Raw genomic sequence first — 15,668 nt, 5'->3', positions numbered from 1 at the left:
AGTGCAGAGTTCCCGTGCCACACCCAGCTTCTTTTATTATTTAATGAGCCGGTACTATTACATTATTATTAACTAAAGGCTGTAGTTTAGATATCTTTAGTTCTTTTTTTAAATTTTTTTTTTTAACGTTTATTTATTTTTGAGACAGAGAGAGACACAGCATGAACGGGGGAGGGGCAGAGAGAGAGGGAAACACAGAATCGGAAGCAGGCTCCAGGCTCTGAGCCATCAGCCCAGAGCCCGACGCGGGGCTCAAACTCGCGGACTGCGAGATCGTGACCTGAGCCGAAGTCAGACGCTTAACCGACTGCGCCACCCAGGCGCCCCTAGATATCTTTAGTTCTTATTCAGTGTACATTTTCTTTTCCAAGATCCCATCCAGGATACCATGTTAATGTTTATTTCTTTATTCATTCTTTCTTTTTCTTTCTTTCTTTCTTTCTTTCTTTCTTTCTTTCTTTCTTTCTTTCTTTCTTTCTTCTTTCTTTCTTTTGCTTTCTTGCTTTCTTGCTTTCTGAGAAAGGGAGAGAGAAATGGGTGGATACAGATACACACACACACACATGCATGTGCATATGTGCACGAGTCAGAAAGGGGCAGAAAGGGAGAGAGAATCCCAAGTAGGCCACACGCTCAGCGTGGAGCCCAATATGGGACTCAACAAAAGTGTGAGATCGTGACCTGAGCCTAAATCAAGAGTTGGACGCTTAACTGACTCAACCACCCAGACACTTCCTCCTCATGTTACGTTTAGTTGTCATGTTTTCCTTAGTCTCCTCTTGGCAGTGCCTGTTTCTTTGATTTCCCTTGTTTTTGAGGACCTTGACAGTTTTGAGGAGTATTCTATCAAATATTTTGTAGGATACCATACCATTGGAATTTAATGTTTTCCCCCCAAGACTGGGATTATGGGTTATTGGGAGGAAGACCACAGGCAAAACGCTATTTTCATGACATTTTATCAAGGGCATGTACTGGCAACATGATTTATCACTGTTGATGTTGGCCTTCATCACCTGACTGAGGTAGTGCCTGTCATTTCTCCGCTATACTCTTTTTCCCCCCTTTCCATAATGTGCACTTCAGAAGGAAGTCACTCTGCACGGCCTATACCTAAGAAGTAGTGAGTCATACTGCCCCTCCTTGAAGGTGGGATATCTGTATAAATTATTTGGAACTCTTCTGTATGGAAGATTTGTCTCTTTTCTCCCATGTACTAATTTGTTCAGTCATTTATTTATAGCAATATGGATTCATGAATACCTTTTTTATATTTTGGGTTATTATCTAATGCTACTTATTTTGTTTGAATTGTTATAACTTTGGCCATTGTTCCCATCATCTGCCATCCATTTACTTAATTACTCAATTCTACTATACACCTGTGTCCCATAAAAAACCTTGTGTTTTATGTATGGTTCCCTTGCCTTAGTCTTACAGACTGTACTCATTTTTAAGGATGACTTAGATCAGCACCTTCTCCCCATCCCCTTCAGTGAGCTTGTTTCATATATTTGTAATACAGTTATTTGTCACAGTCTTTCAATCCCCAGACTTAAATGCTTTTTCAGAATTTGCATATAGGGAGATTCATTATTTGTACTATGAAGTCCTGTGGGCTTTGAGAAGTTCATGTCTTGCATCAACCATTATAATATCATACCAAATAATTTTACAGCCCTAAAAATCCCCTGTACTTTACCAATTCATCCTGAACCCCAAGCCCTTGGCAACCATTGATCATTTTATTGTCTCTGTAGTTTCGCCTTTTCCAGAGTGTCTCATAATTGGAATCACATAACATGTAGCCTATCATACTGGCTTCTTTCACTTAGCAGTATGTCTTTAATGTTCTTTCTTTTTGTGGCTTGCTAGTTTATTTTTTTATTGTTGAGTATGTCCCATAGTATAGATGTACCATACCTTGTTCATTCACCTATCCATTCATCTTGGTTACTTCCAGCTTTTGGTGCTTATGCATAAAGCTGCAATAAACTTCCCTGTGCAGGTTTTTGTATAAACATAAGTTTTCAAATCAGTTGGATAATACCTAGGAGCCTGATTGCTGGATCTTGTGGTAACACTATCTTGAGTTTTGGAAGAGGCTGCCAAACTGTCCTCCAAAGTGGCTGTACCATTCTGCATTCCCACCAACAATGTAAAAAAGTTCTTGTTGCTCTGCATTCTTATCAGCATTTGGTATTGTCAGTTTTTTTGATTTCAGCCATTATAATAGGTAGTGGTGTCTCATTGTTACTTTAATTTACAGTCTCCTGATGACATGTGATGAACATCTTTTTATATGCTTATTTGCCATCTGTGTATCTTTGATGAGTTGTCTATTCAGATCTTTGGCCCATTTTTAAACCTGGTTGTTTGATTTCTTATTGTGGAGTTTTAAGACTTCTTGTGTATTTTGGATACAAGTCCTTTTTATCAGATATGTGTCTTGCAAGTATTTTCCCAATCTGTGCTTTGTCTTTAAAAAATATATGAAAATAATATATGTATATGAATTATTTATATGTAATACACGTACTTTACTTATACATGGTTATGTAGAGGTGAGATCATACTGTCTATATACTTTTTTAAACCTTCTTTTACTTCTTAACTATTTTATGTCTTTTCTAAGCCATTAAAAATTCTTTTTTTTTAAAAGAATGTTTCCAATGTTTATTTCAATTGCATATTTCACTGCCTTTTTTTTTTAAAGTTTATTTATTTATTTTGAGAGAGAAGAAAGAGAGAACCAGTGGGGGAGGGACAGAGAGAGAGGGAGACAGAGTGTCTCAAAGTGGGCTCTGTGCTGACACCAGAAAGCTCGATGCAGCTCAAAGTCATGAACTGTGAGAATGTGACCTGAGCAGAAGTCTGATGCTTAACTGACTGAGCCGCCCAGACATCCTCGCCATTAAAAATTCTTAAATATATATAATAATAAACCAATACTCCACTGCCAGATTGCAGAAATAGTCCTAATTCTTCACTCATAACTTTTATCCTGTAGCATAGGACCAAATAATAAACATTTAAGACTTTGCAGTCTAATGGTCTCTGTCACAATCACTTTGCTATAGTAGCATGAATGAGCCATAGCCAATATGTAAATAAAAGGGAGTGACTATATTCTAATAAAACTTAAAAAAAAAGGCTGTGGGCCACGTTTTGCCTATGGCCTGTAGTTTGCTGACCCCTGATGTAACTTTGTAGGTAGTGCCCTTTTGCTCTGGGCTTTGGTGATTAGAAGGAGGTGGAAGTTCTGAGTTTAGGCTTCAAGAGGGCTTGGGCCTCTATCGTAGCTGTGAGAACAGGCGCCCAGGATTTGTGGTCATTGTACAGCATTGCTGTGGCATTAGCCAGTTGATAGACTGATAATACCACCACCATTTGATTAGTTAGTCTTTGAAGTTGGGCATTTCCAGGTTGTTTTTCTCTGCCTACCCCCCATAAACATCTGTCCATTTTACTCATTATTTTCTTAGGAAATGACTGTGTCAAAGAATATATAAGAATCTTAAGACATATTACAAAATTCTTTCCAGAAATATACCTTCCATCGGGTACAGTTTATGAGAGTATCTCTTTTATATTATTCTTGATGTTTTACATGTTCTTTCTTTTCACTTAATGATTTCTAGGTTAACTCAGATGAGGCCCAGTTCATATTGATCTGTTTGTTGAACTTTTGTAGCAGTTACTATCTGTCCTACTTGGTTAGTTTTTATTTGTTTCCTAAGTTTTTATTACTATTTATGTATGTATTTTGTCTTTCTAACTAGACTACATTTCTTTAGTGCAGTGCAGATATAGCACAATGCATAGGTCCTCAAATACGTAGTTAATACTATCTGATTTTTGAATACTTTGAAAAATGGGTAGAAATTTGTTGGGTATCGTTTGGCTTTAATTCCTTACAAGTCTGTCCATAAAATAGGAAACCAGATCTTAATGGCATTGGAGAGATGGTAAATGGTATTTGTAGGGAGAGTTGTTTATGTTGTTCAAGACTTCATTTTATTGGGGCGCTTGGGTGGCTCAGTCGGTTAAGTGTCCGACTTCAGCTCAGGTCATGATCTCGCAGTTTGTGAGTTCAAGCCCCACATCGGGCTTTGTGCTGTCAGCTCAGAACCTAGAACCTGCTTTGGATTCTGTGTCTCCCTCTCTCTCTGCCCCTCCCCTGCTTATGCTCTGTCTCTCTCTGCCTCAAAAATAAATAAAAACATTTAAAAAAATTAAAAAAAAAAAAAGACTTCATTTTATTTATGCAAGTAGGACCTGCATCTAATTCTAAACTTTGGTAAGTTTTTATGTGTATAGTGCTATCTAGCCACAGAATTCTGATTTTATAGTGCTAACATAGACTGTTCAGTTTCACACAGTAAATTTTCTTCCTCCAGGGTATTTCATTGTATATAATAGCACAAATGGTATCTGTAAATAATCATGTGGACACAGGACCTATACAGAGAAGGTATACTGTAATCAGAAGGAAATTTATTGGGCGGTAATCAAGAAGTACAAAATATGTGTGGTAGTTTTCCTGTGTTTGTATATTTGGATCAGAATAATGTTGAAGGGCTGACTACTTAATAGAGGCTAAGATAAATCAATGTTCATTTGGCTTTAAGGGTGTCAGTGTAAACAAGTACTGTACAGGTCTCCCTGGAATGTTACCAGACAGATTTCTGGGGTGGTAAATACTCTGAATGGTCTGGAATGTGGAGTTGTGACTTCAAAGAGGATCTTTAAAAAAAGTTTGTATTTTGATTGTAGAGTTTCACTGTGGCATTTTGTCTTTTTACTTTGTGAAAATAGATAGACAAACTCTGATCCTAGGTAAATATGTAGAATAGCAAGAAGTTTGGGGTTGTTCCCCCAATCTCTTACTCTGCCTTCTGTGGTCATGTTTGCCATTTCCCTTTTCATAGGAAATAAAGTGTTACCCCTGACAGTGTTTTCATTTTTGTTGGGGATCAGAGTCTTAATCAAAGGCATATTCTGATGGAGGAAATATTTTGGGAGATAGCAAGTCTTGTGTATGTGGTACATTGAATTCTTGGTCACAATTCTTAATTCCTCTGTAGTAATAATATAGCTTTATACTTGCCCTTTATTCATGGTGGTGGAATGTATTTCTTCGCCCCTTAACTTTAGATTTGACTTTGTGACTTGGGATGTTAGCAGACATGGTAAGAAGGTAAGATTAAAATGCTTTAGCTTATTTGCATTTGTGCTCTTGTCCTTCTGTCATCACCATGAGAAGAATATGCCCTGGGTATATTCTGCCTGCCTTCCCCAACTTGGCTCAGAATCGAACATTTAAGGCAGTGTCATCCTAAATGGCTGATAAACCCATGAGTGGAGATTAAGTGATTATTATTAAGCTTTTGAGTTTTGGAGTGGTTTCTTATGCAGCATTATTGGCAGTAACTAACTGATAATCTTTGCATCTTTAAAATTTGTTTCACTAAGCAGTTGTTGATGGATAATACTTTCTCTTTTAAAAAAAAATTTTTTTTAACATTTATTCATTTTTGAAAGAGACAGATCGCAAACAGGGGAGGGCTAGAGAGAGAGGGAGACACAGAATCTGAAGCAGGCTCCAGGCTCCGAGCCATCAGCCCAGAGCCTGACGCAGAGCTCGAACTCAACAGACCTCGAGATCATGACCTGAGCCGAAGTCGGCCGCTTAACCAACTGAGCCACCCAGGTGCCCTGGATAATACTTTTTCTTATAGAAATAGGCAACCTCCCTTTTTCCCACTTGCTTAATTAGGGTTAGATTTCAGGTGACAGTAGATGTACTCTTATAGATTCCCTTAGAGCAGCCTGTCACTCCTATGTTCACGCTTAATCTGAGTGAGTACAAAACCTATTTTGGGTTCATTCCCATATATATTCTCCTTTCTGTATTATAGGTTTTAAGGGTTTTAAATAGTGCTCTGGAAGGTGCCTTGGGCAGGTGGGGAAGGTTAAGATGATCTAGCTCCAGTTTTTCCTGACTCTGTTGTCAGGCTGAGCAGCTTCATTTTTATTTAGACATTTGATTTTCATGCAGTATTTTGTTAGGAAAAGCATTTTTTAGAAAATTAAATATCATTGCTATAAACATACTTGTACATTCATACCATAGAATATTATTTATCAGTATAAAGGAATGAACTATTGATAGAACAACCTGAATGGATCTCAAGGGAATTATGCTGAGTGAAAAAAATACAATCTCAAAAGGTTTCATATTGTATGGTTCCATTTAGGTAACATTCTTGAAACAAATTAATAGAGATGGAGAACAGTTTAGTGATGGCCAGGGTTTAGGGATGGGGTGTGTGTGTGTGTGTGTGGAGCTGGGTGTGGCTGTAATGGAGTAGCACAAGAGAGCTTCTTGGTGATGAAACAGTTCTTGATTGTGGTGATGATTACATGAAACTACCCACGTGATAAAATTGTACACATGTGAACACACACACACAAATGCTTATGAAACTTATAAAATCTGAATGAACTCTATGAATTATGTCAGCATCAGTTTGCTGGTTTTGGTCCTGTAATTTTCTAAAAATTATGCAAGATGTTACCATGGTGGGAGTCTGGGTGAAAAATTCACATTATCTGCCTGTACTTTTTTTGTTTTTGCTACTTCCTGTGAGTATATAATTATTTCAGAATTAAAATTTCAGGATCAAAAGCATTGCCATGTATTAGAGCTAATATTAGGAAAAGAAATAATTCTTCGCTGCTATCAGGTCATTTGAGGGAATGTTCACATATTTTATTGGGTAATTTATTCATCTTTGATAATCTGAGATGGTCCTTAGAGAAAAGTTAAAGTGATGAGAGAGAGAGTATGTGTGTGTGTGTTGTTTCAGTTCTGTCTAGTGGAACTTATTTAGAAAAGTCTCACAAAAGAACCCATTTTTTCTTTTGTGATTGCTGATTTAGCAAAAGGGAAGAGGGGCCTCAGCTTATGGGAGGTTATTTTGAGGGAGAAGGCAACTAACAGAGCTAATGCTTTTCAGTTTTGACAATCCAGAGAAATTTCTGTGTCAGGAAATTAAAAGCAGTTTCTTTCTAATAGAAGTGTTCAGAGCTGTGAATGTGCTCACATTTGCAGTAGCGTTTTCTTTTGCTGTCAGGTATTTGGGAATAAACTGAAGCCCAGAGGAGTTGGGTGGAGACTTACTGGTTTGAGGAATAAAATCATCTAATAGCCCCTGGCTTTGGACTCTAACCTAATTATGTGATGATAACATCACCAATTTCCTCTACTTTTTCCTCCATTGTCTATGGTTTTAGAATTTCCAGTCAAGCAAGAACACTAGAAATTGTATAGGCTCAGGAGCCAGATATCCATCCTAGGTTCATATCCCAGCTGTGAGTCAGGCAAGTAAGTCATTTCTCTGACTGAATCTTCTCATTTGTAAAATGGGAATTCAGTTGTTTAAAACTAGAGGGTCCTATTATGAGGTTAATAGAAAAGCGGTATTTTTCAGATGGTTTGTACTGTGTACTGACATAAAGGGGCTAGAAGTGCCAAAAGGAAGACAAGTGGGGCTGGAGTGGTGAAAAGGAAGATCACATGCTGCAGCCATCTGTGTTGACCTCTTGCTGTACTCAGAGATAGGCCTGGATCTGCCGAAGACATGACACTTAACCAAAGCGTGTTGCCTCTGCCCCGGCTGCTCATCTGGAATCACTCTGTTCCTGTAGCAGCAAGAGTGCCTGCCAACAGCTGTCACACATTGGGAGTCCGAACCTTTCTCTTCCTTCAGCTTCCTCAGTTCCTTTCATGTCTGTCTAACGGAAGCCACCTGGCGAGAGAGCATAGAAATATAGTTTGATGTTCAGAGTAGCATATAGAAGGGTAGGTAAAGTGAAAAACAGTGGGTAACTAATGTATACAAAGACTTGATACATATGCACTGCATAGATTTTTTTTTTTTTAAATAGCCAGTAGTATGTACGTATGTATGTATGTATGTATGTATTTAGGAGAGAGCATGACCTGGAGAGAAGGGCAGAGGGAGAGAGAGAGAATCCTAAGCAGGCTCCATGCCCAACGTGGGGCTTGATCCCACAGCACTGGAATCATGACCTGAGCAGAAATCAAGAGTCAGATGCTCAACTGACTGAGCCACCCAGGTGTCTCAACCACATATATACCTTTTATAATCAGTAACTGGGTATCTGTAGGAAGGAGAACCGGAGACTGGAGCATAGCCACGGAGGGATGCATTAGTTTTACTTCTGTCTTTACTTTTGGGCTTTGTTTTTTAATGCCTTTAGAACCACAGAATTGAATTGATTATACTCATTTTGTGGCATGTTTATTTTGGTTCATGGAAATCATCATGTCCACTGTTTTCTCCCTTTGTCACCCGTGTCTCATATGTCCTACCTCCCATACTCTTATGTAGATACATTGAAATTCTTGAAAGATATATAATATCATTCGTGGGTTAAATTTATTTATTTGTTTATTTTTGAGAGAGAAAGAACACGAGTAGGGGAGGGGCAGAGAGAGGGAGACACAGAATCTGAAGTAGCCTGCAGGTTGTAGGCTCTAAGCTGTCAGCACAGAGCCTGATGGGGGCTTGAACCCACAAACTGCAAGATCATGACTTGAGCTGAAGTTGGATGCTTAACTGATGGAGCCACTCCGGCACCCCCATGGGTTAAATTTAAATAAAGTCTGTCGTGCTTTACTTTTTTACACTCAGCATTATGTTTTTGAAGTGTATCCATGTTGCTGCATAGAAATTTGGTTCATCCTTCCTCATTTGCATGTTATTTTTCCATATGTTTGTATCACATTTACTCTTCTCATCTATTTTCTCATTGATGGGCATCTAATTTGCCTACAACTTTCACACAGTACTACAGTGAACAGCTTTATTCCTGTTTCATTATTGATCTGTTGAGAGTTTCTGGGATATATACCCAGTGTGGTGGGCAGCCTTTAAAATGGCTCCCAATGGTCCTTGCCCCCTGATATTCATGTCCTTGTTTAAATTCCTCCCCTTTAATATGGGCTGGACCAAGTGATTCTTTTCTAATGAATAGAATATGGCAAAAGTGATGAGATGTCACCTCTGAGTAGTTTACCAAAGATCTGTGACTTCTATCTTGCTTGCCATTTCTCATTGTCTCTTCTCTGGGGGAAACAAGCTGTTATGTTGTGAACTGCCCTATGGAGAGGTCTATGTGGCAGGGAACTTATGTCTCTGACCAACAGCTATGTAAGCAAGCTTGGAAACATAATTCTCCACTTAACTTGAGATAACTGTAACCCCACCTCACCTTTGACTATGGTCTTTTGAGAAACTCAAACTCACAGTCACTCAGCCAAACCACATCTAGATTCCTGACCCACATAATCTTTGAGATGATAAATGTTTGTCATTTTAAGCCTCTAAATCTTGGGGTAATTTATTACACAACGATAGGTAACTGATACACCCAGGCACATGACTGTTGGGTTATAGAATATATGCATACTAAGGGGCACCCGGGTGGCTCAGTTGGTTGAGCATCCTACTCTTGATTTTGGCTCAGGTCATGATCCTAATGTTGTGGGATCAAGCCCTGCATCAGACTCCACCTTGAGAGCCTACTTAAGTTTCTCTTTCTCTCCCTCTGACCCTCCCCCCTACTCACGCTGTCTCTCTGTCTCAAAATAAAAATAAGTAGGGGCTCCTGGGTGGCTCAGTTGGTTAAGCTTCTGACTCTTGATTTCAGCTCAGGTCATGATCTCATGGTTCATGACATCGAGCCCCACGTTGGGCTCTGTGCTGACAGCTCAGAGCCTGCTTGTGATTCTCTTTCTGCCCTCCTGCACTGTTCTCTTTCTTTCTCTCTCAAAATAAATAAAATAAAAATAAATAAGAATATATGCATACTTAACTAAGTACTGCCAGACTTCTTTCCAACAGAAATACTTGAGGGCTTTTGTTTCCTCACATTTTCACTAGCCCTTGCTAATATCCTTTATAAATATTTTTTTGCTGGTCTGATAGCTGTAAAGTGGTATCTCATTTTAATTATATTTATTTGATATATATTGAATATACTTTTGTTTCTTTTTTGGTCAGTGCTTATTCATATTCTTTCCTTTCTTGGGTTTTTCTGCCTTGTGTTGATTTAAAGAAAGGTCTTGTGTAAATAGCCCTTGCTGGTTTCAGACATTACAGGTATCTCATTTTATTACGTGTTAAATTTGCAAATAATGTCCTTTGTTAAGCAGAAATATTTAATGCTAATGTAGTTATAATTTCTTTCTCCTTAAGGTTTGCTTCTCTGGGTCTTGTTTTAGCAGGACCATTGATATCCATAATTTAGACTTTTTTTTAATGTTTATTTTTGAAAGAGAAAGGGTGGGGGAGGGGCAGAGAGCGAGGGAAACCAAGAATCTGCAGCTGGCTGCATGCTAATAGGAAGCCCTATGTGGGGCTTGAACTCACAAACTGCGAGGTCATGACCTGAGCCAAAGCCAGATGCTCAACCGACTGAGCCACCCAGGTGCCCCCATAATTTAGATTTTTTAAGTAAGTCTTTTCTCTAAAAGCTTTTGGATGAATTTAAAAATATGGAAAGGGGTGCCTGGGTGGCTCAGTCAATTGAGCATCTCACTCTTGATTTTGGCTCAGGTCATGATCTCACAGGTTTTGAGTTTGAGCCACACGTTGGGCTCTGCACTGACATCACAGAGCCTGCTTGAGATTCTCTCTCTCCCTGTCTTCTCGGTCGCTCCCCCACTCATTCTCTCTTGCTCTCTCTCTCTCTCAAAATAAATAAACATTAAAAATAAAAAATAAAAAAATATGGAAATAACTTGTGCTCTTTTGTTGCCCAATTCATTTGAATTTCTTTTGCTACACCACTGTCAAGTACTTATTTTACCTATAATGTGGTAACTTAGCCCATTCACAAATCTGGATGAAGATGAGGTGTGGCCATGTAGTAAGTGACCTGAATTAGGTTGATAGGGAAAACCTAGGAGTGAATTGATACATTGGTCCCCAAGTTACAGAAACTATAAGACATATTTTTTTGCAAAGTAATATAAATGTATTTCTCTGCTTTTTTTTGAAAAAAATGAGGGAAGCCCCAAATTTTTTAAAATAATAATTTTAGCTTTAGTTAATGTCCACCAGATGGCACCAGTGCACACTAAGTACTTATAAAATCGGAAGCATTATTCTCACACTTCTCTTAAAATCTTAAAAATGTATTGTCCATGTAATTAAGGAGGTAATTCTGACTCCCTACTAATTAGTCTTCAAGAAACTTTTTCTGAGGCTCTAGGTTGGGTGAGGTATTTTGCTGTGTGGTCCTGTAGCTAATAGCATTCACCTAATTGCTCTACAATTATTTACTGGAGTCTGTTTCTTCCACTTTAGGTAGAGATGAGGGCATTTTTAGCCTTAGTAGGCCCTGAATAGTGAGGCTTTCATTTATTTTTCTAATAGTCATTAAGTTATGAGTTAGAGCTAGGTTTGGGAAGTAAAATATAAAATGTAGACTACAATTTAAACATACCTTTCAATGCTTACAAAATCTACAGTTTAGGAAAATAATGGAAGTAAATATTTCATTGTTTTACTTGTATATATTGAATTGATGATGAAAAAAAATAGCAATCATTATCCATCTCATTCACTGGACTGAGCTAGAAATCCCATTTCCTTTTGGGAAATGAATGTAAGAGAAATTTACAAGCCTTGAAAAATAAATTTATGAATTAATATGCCCAAGCACCATAAAAGTGACTTCCAAGCAACAGCTTGGACTCCAAATATTAAACTTTCATACCATTTATCCTGAATGGCAGTAATGAAACTCAGGCTCTGTGTCTGTGATGTCTGGGTGTCTTAGAAAAGTTTCCATGAGCTCCCTCTTTCTTGTTTTTGGAGAGATGACATTTTTTCCTGTATTATCAATACATTTGAGATAGAGCAGGGACTGGACTCACCTTCCCTCTATCCTGACTGCAAAACCCAGGTTCCTTGATGGTGCAAACACTATGCCCTTTGACAGTACATCTTGCAGGAATGTGGAAGCAGGATGCTTACCAAAGGAGAGACTTGACTATGTGAAGACTGGTGACTACCAAACCAGTCTATACCTAGGTGGGCCCCAGTGCTAACCTTTCAGCCAATTTTTTCCCTCTTTATAATACTAAATATCACTGCCCCTACATGCTTAGCTTGCACTCCTTTTCTGTCTTAGCCGTTTTGAAAACTTTCCCTGGCCTTTGTTTGGGAATTCAACCTGAAGGACCCTTTCCTTTGTGCTATCTCCCTTGTGCTAGAGCATAAGCCCCAATAAAAGTCTTTTCCTGAAATTTCTGTTTGGTGCCAGTCTATTACTATTGCTTGGAAAGCCCAAGGACCCAAATGTGTAACAAATTGAGAGGTCCAACCAAGCATCAGACTTTCCTGGAAAACATATCTCCGGAGCCTTCTTACTGATGTTCACTTGTGGCAGGTTACTTCATAGGCTTTCTCTATTGAATCTTCTTTTTAAAAAATGATCGATACCAGTATTTCCCAAAGTGTGATTAGTGAAACGATAGTCTTCCTAGACTGACTTTCTTGGGAAAGAAAAGTGTTCTGTTGTTAAGCAAGAGAAAAAAAGTGTTCTGTTGTTACATATTCTGCTGTTTCCTTCTTTATAGGTCACATTGTCATGTTAAAGACTGTAACAGTGATTCTCAATGGAGTGGTACTGTCCCCTAGGGAGTATTTTATAAATTATAAATTTCTGGGAGTGTTTTATTGTCATACTGATTGGCCTAGAGGTTATGGACACTAGCTAGCTTGCATTGCACAGACAGTCCCACAAAAGCAAGAATTATCTCTGGCTGTCTGGGACTTACTCTTGTCATTATTGTCATATAGCTGAAAAATCTGTTTATAATTAAGCTGAGGACCTACCTCCATTTTACATATAAATACAAAGTAGTTGTGATTTTATAATAGACACTGAATGTCTTAGGACTATAATGAATGACCATGTCAGTCAAGGGAAGATTGTATTTTGTTTGGAGCTTTGCCAAGAATTATTTATTTCAGAAAAGCACATCGTGAGCAAACACAACTCGTATTTGAGTCACTGGTGCAGCACAACTTCGTAGCCCCGTTTGAACTGTCATATTCACGTGATTCTCCATACAAGTGTCTGACTTACGTCTTTTGGTTTAGTTATTCCCAAGAATTTATATATTAAAATCCATAGTTTGTTGTTGGTGGTCCTTTTGGAAATTGTTTATGTAGGATATGTCTATGAATTTTGTTTCAGGGTGTAAAGGAGGTGTTACAAAGATAGACGTTTTCACCAAAGGCATATTAGATCTAGGGTTTGGGACCACTATCCTAAGTAGAGAAATCTGGTGAATTTTCTTAACCCAGCATTTGCTAAGCTAATTTGATAATAGAACCTTTTTTTGTGTATAGTATCTGTTAACATTAGAGAAAGCTATAGTAATTCAAATCCTGTCATTAATGAAACTTTTTATAGTACTTTATACTTTTCACAATGCTTTCACATGCCTTATTTCAATTTATTTTCACATGAGGTACTTAGCATAGGTTTTCTCTGTTCGTTCTGAAGACGAAGTAAACCAGGAGAATTCAGGTGACCCACCCTAGGACACTCAAAGGTGTGTGACAGAGCCACAGACAGACGAGAGGCCTGATTCCGATTCATGCCCTTTTTTCTACATCTGATGGCTCTGGGAGTTTGCCAGTCCCAGCGTAGGGTTCTCTCCATTTCTCCACGCTTCTGTGGCCAGGAAGTAGGGAAGGAAAAGGTGGAACCATGTCAGAGCAGCACTGGGGCAGGTGAAGCTTTCCACACTAAGGGAGCTGACTGTCCAGTCTAAAGTCCACCAGCTTATTTCCCCTGCTTCCTCCTTCTTGCTGTTTGCCTTTCAAGTTCACCACCTTTCTTGTATTTCTAGATCAAAAGGGTGATCAAAGGAGAAAAAGTGAAACTGCAGCTCACTGGTTAAAACTGCTGGATGGAATGTGGAATTTGTGATTTAACATTGCTTTCTCATTATCTTCTGTTCTTCCTGGGGCTTATGGTTAGTATTTGCATCACCAATTCTTGTTGAGATTATAGACCTATAGGATGTCTATTCTAAAGAGGAAATAATAACGACAGATGGCTTTTACTACATGTCAGTCATCATTCTAAGTGCCTAATATACGTTAATTTATGTAATCCTTAACAAAAACTTTGTGAGGTAGGTAATAGTATTATCTCCATTTAGATGAGGAAACGGAGACAGAAGAGGTTTAAATCACTTATTTGAGGTTATACAGCTAGTAAGTGATAAAAGAAGGGTTCAGTACTTTGCCCCAAGTGGTTCAGCTAGTAAGTGGCAGAACTGAGATTTGAGTCTGCACAGTCTGGCATCAGAGAAAAGCTTACGGATTACCAAAGAGGTAAACTGTGGTAAAGTCAGAATATGACAGATGGAATCTTGTGGTTTTCTTTTAGAATGAGTGTTGGGAGAACTTCTATTGAAAACTTACAATCAAGTTTGAGCTTTGTTTTTTAAATCTAAAAGGAGGGTATAAGAGGTCTTACAAGTAAGTTCCTACCTGTAAGTCTCAAGTGTCATACTCTCTTAAATTCTATCATTAACATATCAAACCTTTGAGTTTTCTTTGGGTTCAACTGTTAGATATATTCTTAAAAAACTAACGTATTTTTTTTAAATAATTACAATAGGCATTTATTTAAAGTAATAACATTTGCAGCTCAGATAGTTCCAAATTGTACATTTCGGGTTTACCCAACTTCTTAAAAATATTTGAGGGCAGCTGCAACCACAGATATCAACTCCATGATTATTTATTTGCCCATTCTTCTCTTTCCCAAATAACTTCTTTCAGATATGGTTCAAGGTAGAATTTATCCTCCTCATATTTTGTCCACTGCACTTTAAGCAAGACCTGGTGCCTCATGGTCAGGTCCAGTGCTCTCTTAATGCGAAATATCCTGTAGTTATAAAGGTTCTCAGGAAGCCTTCTTATGGCCTCTTTCACATCATCATTCTCATATGTTGTATCATCTTGCATTAGTCCCAGTTTATTGAACCCTGCAGCATTGTAATACCATTTTCAAATACCCTCCAGCCACTGGCTTGATGCTGCAACCGCAGGCCAGCTCCCCATTTTGACCCGAGACTCTTAAAAGACTAATGTATTAAACTAAATGACAAAGGTCAGTGACTTAGTAGTTTTGAGCAAAACTAACCAAGTGAACCTAGAGTCTACTGGCCAGCTAACTTCTTTCCTTCCCTACTCCTTTCCTCTGTTCTTTGGTTTTGCTTATGGCTGCACTCCAAGTAATACCAGCAGCTTGTAAGTGTCCTCAAAAAATAGATTTCAAAAGAGGAGCAGGACATTTTTATTTCATGCTTGCTGCCAAGTTTCATTAAGCTGTTTTGCTGGATTTTCCATTTATTCCTCTGTGATTTTGGTGTAAATTTATTACCCAGCCAACATGTGGGCCAGTGCTTCTTTTCAAGCTTATGCTAATTGATAACAGAAACCAGAGCTGGAAGTTGGACAAGACAAAGCTGCAAATGGAACACCGGGTGGCGAAGGGGGCACATATCATGTCTGGAGATAATGGTAAGCATGCTGGTGACC

At 38.4% G+C, this 15,668-nt stretch overlaps 2 protein-coding genes across 3 annotated transcripts in view; one reads left to right on the top strand and one right to left on the bottom strand.

Moving 5' to 3' along the window:
- Window positions 1–14,058, top strand: part of NMD3 (NMD3 ribosome export adaptor) — a 49,989-nt gene extending 35,931 nt beyond the window's left edge. For both annotated transcript variants that reach the window (XM_045037350.1, XM_045037351.1), the window contains exon 17: window positions 13,964–14,058. In XM_045037350.1, coding sequence (XP_044893285.1) covers window positions 13,964–14,043 — 80 coding nt within the window. In that variant the 3' untranslated portion in view covers window positions 14,044–14,058. The remainder of the gene's footprint in view (window positions 1–13,963) is intronic.
- Window positions 14,059–14,861: 803 nt separating this feature from the next.
- On the bottom strand, window positions 14,862–15,177 carry LOC109491405 (cytochrome b-c1 complex subunit 7-like). Its single transcript, XM_045037356.1, has one exon. It carries the CDS (start codon window positions 15,090–15,092, stop codon window positions 14,862–14,864), a length of 231 nt encoding a protein of 76 aa, XP_044893291.1. The 5' UTR covers window positions 15,093–15,177.
- Window positions 15,178–15,668: the final 491 nt, after the last annotated feature.

The sequence above is a fragment of the Felis catus genome, chromosome C2 (genome assembly GCF_018350175.1).
Source record: "Felis catus isolate Fca126 chromosome C2, F.catus_Fca126_mat1.0, whole genome shotgun sequence".
Taxonomy (NCBI): domain Eukaryota; kingdom Metazoa; phylum Chordata; class Mammalia; order Carnivora; family Felidae; genus Felis; species Felis catus.
The sequence above is the reverse complement of the archived record's forward strand: the minus strand, read 5'-3'. Positions and strand labels throughout refer to the sequence as shown.